We start from the raw sequence: 6007 nt of genomic DNA, 5'->3' as shown, positions 1-6007 counted from the left end.
AAAAAAAAAACAACAACAACAACAAAAAAAAACAAAAACAAAAACAAAAACAGGAAATAGAAGGAAAACAAGCGATACGGCTCCAAAGCGAGCCCTTTTGTAGTAGTTGTTTCTTCCTACTTGTTTCTTGTTTCTTGTTTATTTTTTATTTGTTTGTTTGTTTGATGATGTTGGGGAGAAAGGTGTCGTTCCCCCTTTTGATATATACACACACACACACACGTTTATTCCTCTTACTTTTCCATTCTCTTTCCCTTTGCGTGAACGGCGGCAGTGTTTCGCGCGTGGCTGCCCTCTCTCTTCTCTCCGTCACTACTCAACTCCGCCGCGTGCCTCATGTCTTCCACGCTCATCTCTTTTTTCTTCTCTCTTCTTGTCTCATCTCTGCTCCTCCACTACGCAGAGTCAACAAGGAAAAGAGCAGAAGGGAGCGGTGCCACTGCCTGTCGGTCTGCGTCTTTGTGGGTTAAGGCGCCACGCAAATATCACCGCCTCTCTGCCGTCTTCCGCTCTTCACACGTGCACACGCAAGTAGCACCAGGGGCGGAAACGTGCCGCAGCGGGTTGCTCTCCAGCTTTAGGACGTGGGCGAGGGCAGGGCGGCCATAGGCCACGTCGACGGTGTCGCGCGCGCTAGGGAGGCGACCTGAAAACTTGAGTAACATGCCGGTTTTCGGCGCCAAAGCAAATCCCCACAACGTGGCTAGTGGCAGGGCAGAAAACAACGTGGAGAAGGCAAATGCGGCCTGCGCTTTCTCCCACCCCTCCCGCTGCTTCTCTCCCATGAGGCCTGCCACACAAGGCTCCTTCTCCGCCGCAGGAGGAGGACGTGGAAAGCCCACTGGGAAAATATGTAAAACTAGTTTTGGTGCCCCTGTTCGGTATGTGCGGCCTACAGCACAGGAGAGGCGTGAACGACTCTACGCGTACCACGCGGCGAAACAAATTCTTCAAGAGGATAATACAGAGTCCAACACCACACCTTTCTCCTCCGTTACTCTTTCTTCTCCTTGCCCATGTGGAGTCACCGCTAATACTGCTAATGCTGCTGTCACTACTTCTTCTACTACCATGACTATTGCCACTGGCGCGGCTCCTGATGGAACGCCCAGTGATGTCACCCTTGACGCGAGAGAACCTGCATCCGAAAACGTGGAGGCTGAAACAGTTGCCAGGGATAAAAATTTGTCTCCCACGGATGATCAACAGCTGCATCACAAGGACCCAGCGAGTTCCGAGCAGCGGTTGCGCGAGCAGCTTTGCCACCTCGTTGCCCTCTACGAGAAACACTACAGCAATGTATCGCGGGAGTGGTGCAAAAGAACGTTTTCGGTGCCTACGCTCTCGCAGCTTGTACCAGATCCGGACAATCAGCAGGAGGAGGAGGAGGAGGAGGAGGAGGCGGAAAAAGCCAGTCCCATGACAAACTCTTTGTTGGGAAGCAAACTGTTATCGCCCTCAGCTGGGGGTGACAAGAAGGCACGATATTTGGATTTGACGCCTCCTCCTCAGCGCGCGGAATTGAGTGCGACGGCGACTGAGGCGCCCTCTTTGCATAAGCTGGGCTTGCCGGAGATCCTCCGAAATGACGACGAACGTGTTGACGAAGCGCCCATTGATCCACTCACCGTTGAGCAGGAACGCCGTACTCAATCGGTACGGCGACACATCCTGAAGACACTTCGACGTTTTGATTTGGCCTCGCGCCAACCGAGAAAAGAGGGAGGGGAAGCCACAAGGACACGCAGTGCTGCGGACTTCAAAAGTTCGCACCTTGAAGACTTGACAGGCGTCTGTGGGACGCTGCTTGATACACCGGTGGAAGCAACACCGTACAACCATGTAAAGCGACTGCTAAAACTTCTTTGGGAGGAGCCCACATTGCAGAAGTGCACCGAGGCAGCCGCGCGCCTGGTGACTTATGCCCTTATGCGCTCTCTCCCTGTGGAGCTATATGAGGGGGATCCGGAGGACTACCGTACGTTACGTCAACGCAGTCGGGTGGCAGCTGCTGTGTCGGGTGGGAAGAAACGAGAGGCGACTGCAGAGGGTGATTGGAGGACCTTACCTGTACCAACGCTTTCACACCCAACACAACACTCGGGTGGTTCGTGTGATTTTAGTAGAGTTTTTTCAGAGCCGAATACAATGTTGGCGTCATGCGGATTGGAAAACGACATGGAGGAGCGCTACTTCCTCCACCAGGATTCCATGTCACTCACGAAGGCGCTACAAAGCGTGGCTCTACAGAAGGGTATCTGGCTTTCCTCCACTGTCCCCATGATGCGGCGTCCCCCTCTGCATGCCTGTGGGCTTCCGATGCGTACGGCACGCCACATCGCATTGTGGCAACGCCCTCCCGATTTTAACAAGGACTCTACGCTACGAAGTCGGGAGCGGTTTATGGATGGAACGATCAATACTACTACTACTACTACTACTACTAGTACTACTACTACTACTACTGCTACGGGAAATGTCAAGAACAGTTGGAAGTCACACGTAGCGGAATCTGGAGAGGCGGATGACTGGCGCCCAAAAACTCTTGCACCCCTTCTTATCATCGCCTTTGGCGGTTACCGCGTGGCACCGTTTAGTACTTATGAGCCCTCAATGGCATCGGATCAAACACTGAACGGGAAGAAGGATTTTGCCTCGACCTGGGGTCAAGATATCATTGAAGGGAGGAATGACACGGTTCTATCTGCAATGAATAACTTTATGCATCCCGAACCCACGCTGCTGCCGCTGCAGGCTGTTATGCAAGTCATTCTTCAGTGTGTGCGCCTAAACCGATCTATACGTACGGAAGAAGTCACTGATGTCTTCCCGCCTGTCATGTTTGACCTCTTGACGGATTTGGTTTATAGCTATAGGGATTTTTTTCAAACTATTCTATCTTTGTCATTTGAGCAAGGCTCCTCTCGGTCTTTCTTCGTGCGCACTTACCGTGAGACACTAATGAGCTGGGCTTCCATTGTTATCTGTGAGGCTGCCATTGGGTACGCGGCGGAGCGGGCCGGACAGGGGCCTTCAAAGGTGCACTGGACGAGTGACATCATGCCAGAGAAGTTTACAGTGGAGGAGTTTGAGCGGATTGTGCTTTCCGGTCTCGTCGAAAGGACCTTTCCAGGCATGACGCAGTTGGACTACGACGAGCGGCTTTTTTTCCGCACCGTCGACACACTTCGTTCGGTGGTACTTGAAACCATCGGACGCGTTAAGGGCGAATTGTATTTTCTTATGACGGGCCTGGATAACCGTAGCGCTGTCCTGGAGCAATGCCGTGAGCGACTGCGTCAGTTTCGCGCGACGGAAGCGGCTATGGTGGCGGAGGCGGAGGAGCGCCTACAGGCACGCCTGCATGGTGGCAGTGGGGACACTGGAAAGTCGGGGATCGCCACGCATTCAGGGATGCACGCAGGGGGGGCCAATATGGAGTATCACACTCCGCCACAGCCTCGCTCGGTTTCCACCAACGAGCGAACATCCTCCATGAACTTACGCCATGGTCGCTCCGGTACGCGTTGCTCAGAGGCTTTTCAGGCTTTTCAAATCTCTGAAAAGAATGCTGATTCAACAAACCTTGCCGGCTGCGATTGCTTTCAGCCGACACCCGCCTTGATGCCTTGGAAGCCTGGGTGCAAGTCTCGTACGACCACTCTGTGCATGCAGGAGGACAGTGCCCTTGGCGAGAGTAATCTTCCTTTCTTTCAATCAACAGTGAGGCTCTCACAGGGGCATACGATGAGCACTTCACAGGACATACAGTCATTTGCTGCATGCACGCACCCTTCCTTGCTCGCAGCAAAGGAAGCAAGTATGCTGAAAAATGATGCCTCCACCACCGTCCTCTCTGCGTTAGGAAAAACAACAGGGGCGTGTAAGCCGACACGGTTGCAACGAAGTATGTTAACGGGGTCATTGTTGCTTCCCGCGCGGACTCTGGGGTCCCAATCCAATCGTTCCACGCAACAGCAAAATACGTTAGCCCTCCCTGAAGACCTGACACTGCGGGCTGTACGACGGGAACTTGTCTCCCTGAAATTTCGGTCTCAACCATTGACAGAGAAGGTTGTTCATTTGCCGCATGATTTGTCTCTCGGTTCCTTGTCGCCTGCTCGAACGAGCCGGATGTTCAACACTGTTGCAACCGGCGACGACACCACAGCCTACGCCCGTGAACGCAGCCTGCGTCTCACTGCAGGGAGTGTTGGTGGGAGGGTGGCGGCCCCAGTAACGTTGCTGCCTCCACCCACTTACTCAGCTGCTGCCGGACCCGAGGCGGCATGGGTGCAGTCCAAAGACGACAACGAAACACTTTCCAGTATTGTTGGCCCCAAGCAGGCGGCATCCGTTGCGCGAATGCTCCGGGCCTGTGAGAACACGGCCCAGTTTTACCTACATTTTCAGAACGCATTGAACGACGACGGAGGTGGCACGCGGCGGAACCGACCGGAGACGCAGTGGTACGCCACGGGAAGCACAGGCTTCTACGAGCGTCGCGCAGTTGCGGTGATTAAACGCGCGCGTCAGGTCGCGGCGTTTGACTTGCACCACCTTTCGCCCATCACGGCTTTGGAGAGGTGTGTGCAGTGGCCTTCTTACACTGCTCCGCCACGCCACGCTGGTGACGCAGATGAAGAGGCGTGGTCGGGGGAACAGGGAGGAGGCCGGCGATGGTGCCCCTCATCCTCACGTTTACCGTCCCCACCGCCACCACCGTCACCGACTTTGCAGGTGCACGATGACCAGCACCAGGGATTTGTTTCTCTCAAATCAAAAAAGCTGCATTTGGGAAAGACGATTGTGCCGTGGACGTTGTAGCGCGCTGTGGATGCGCCCCCTTTTTGCCACCTTGCTGCGTTTGTTTATTTTTGTTCGTCTGCTCCACTCTTGGGGGCTCTTTTTTGTTTTTCTTTCTCTGGCAAGCTTCGACTCCAAACCTGCACCTTATTATTACTTTCCATCCCCTGTTTATATTCTTCCTGCTGCGTTGTGGCGTTCGGGGAGGTTGGCGCAGCGTAGCTGGCCAGCACCATGAGGAGCTTGTTGCAGTTATGTTTTTTGCTTTTCTTTTTCTTTTTGCTTTCTGGGAAGCGAGCAGTGGAGCCGTTAGCTTGCGGCGACAAAAAACAAACACGGTGAGGCTTGGCGGAAAGGGAAATATAAAACAAACAAGCAAACAAACAAGACGAAGAATGATTCCACGAGGAACCTTTCTCTTTTTTTTCTTTTCTTTTATGCCCTCTTAGTGACTTTTACCGTTTTTTTTTTTTTTTGTTGTTGTGTGTGTGATGGGTTTGTTTTGTTGCTGATTGCCCTTGCTAAGGTGTAGGTGCGCAGGCTTCTTATTGTCAATAAACCTTTACGCCCCGGGTGCAGATGGGACGCGGGGAAAGCACCCACTCGGCAACTCCTTTTCCTTTTTCTATTTTGCGCATGCACAGATGTAAATGTAGGCATACGAGCAGATGTGTATGTAGTGCTGTACCTGTGTATTAATGCACAACCTTATGTATGTTTCCTTACGTTTATACAAGGATATGTCGCATGGTGTGTGTTTGTTTTTTTTTTGCTATATCTGTTTTTTGTTTACTTTTTTTTTTATCTTCTTTTGCCTTTCTTTGAAAATCTTGCGTCTTCTTCTGCTGCAGCTCTTGCCACTGCTACTACTACTACTACTACTACCACTCCTATTGCTCCTTCGCTGCTGTTCACACTTTCTTCCACCCGTCCTTTTTGCCTTTTGTTTTTATACTATGTGTGTGTGTGTGCGTCTTTGCCTCGCACCTTTGGCTGCTCCTGAGGTGAAGGCCACACGGCAGGCGCCAGAGAAGCAGAGGAAGAAAGCGGATATCAACGGGGAGGGCACATACACACACACACACAGAGAGAGAGAGAGAGAGATTTCCTGTAGTTAAGGGCGTATTTTTGCTCTTGTGACTCCTTTGGCGGGAAACACCGGCGCGGCGGACGCACGGGTAAGGAGCAGAGGCGGAAGAAG

At 52.5% G+C, this 6007-nt stretch overlaps 2 protein-coding genes across 2 annotated transcripts, besides 8 other annotated features; one reads left to right on the top strand and one right to left on the bottom strand.

Moving 5' to 3' along the window:
• Window positions 1-71: a microsatellite.
• Window positions 72-106: 35 nt separating this feature from the next.
• Window positions 107-164: a sequence feature (A-rich).
• A 321-nt stretch (window positions 165-485) lies between these two features.
• Window positions 486-785, bottom strand: TraAM80_07348 (uncharacterized protein; the record flags this gene model as incomplete). Its single annotated transcript, XM_029384144.1, has 1 exon — window positions 486-785. One exon carries the CDS (start codon window positions 783-785, stop codon window positions 486-488), a length of 300 nt encoding a protein of 99 aa, XP_029236052.1.
• TraAM80_07347 (uncharacterized protein) lies at window positions 784-4827 on the top strand (the record flags this gene model as incomplete). Its single annotated transcript, XM_029384143.1, has 1 exon — window positions 784-4827. The coding sequence occupies one exon, from the start codon at window positions 784-786 to the stop codon at window positions 4825-4827; it is 4044 nt and encodes a 1347-aa protein (XP_029236051.1).
• A 344-nt stretch (window positions 4828-5171) lies between these two features.
• Window positions 5172-5202: a microsatellite.
• Window positions 5203-5219: 17 nt separating this feature from the next.
• Window positions 5220-5288: a sequence feature (GA-rich).
• A 275-nt stretch (window positions 5289-5563) lies between these two features.
• Window positions 5564-5619: a sequence feature (GA-rich).
• A 46-nt stretch (window positions 5620-5665) lies between these two features.
• Window positions 5666-5707: a microsatellite.
• A 165-nt stretch (window positions 5708-5872) lies between these two features.
• Window positions 5873-5892: a microsatellite.
• Window positions 5892-5910: a microsatellite.
• Window positions 5911-6007: the final 97 nt, after the last annotated feature.

The sequence above is a fragment of the Trypanosoma rangeli genome, assembly GCF_003719475.1.
Source record: "Trypanosoma rangeli strain AM80 chromosome Unknown Tra_15.4_contig_00302, whole genome shotgun sequence".
NCBI classification, from domain to species: domain Eukaryota; phylum Euglenozoa; class Kinetoplastea; order Trypanosomatida; family Trypanosomatidae; genus Trypanosoma; species Trypanosoma rangeli.
Note: the sequence above shows the minus strand (reverse complement) of the source record. Positions and strands in the feature narration are given on the sequence as shown.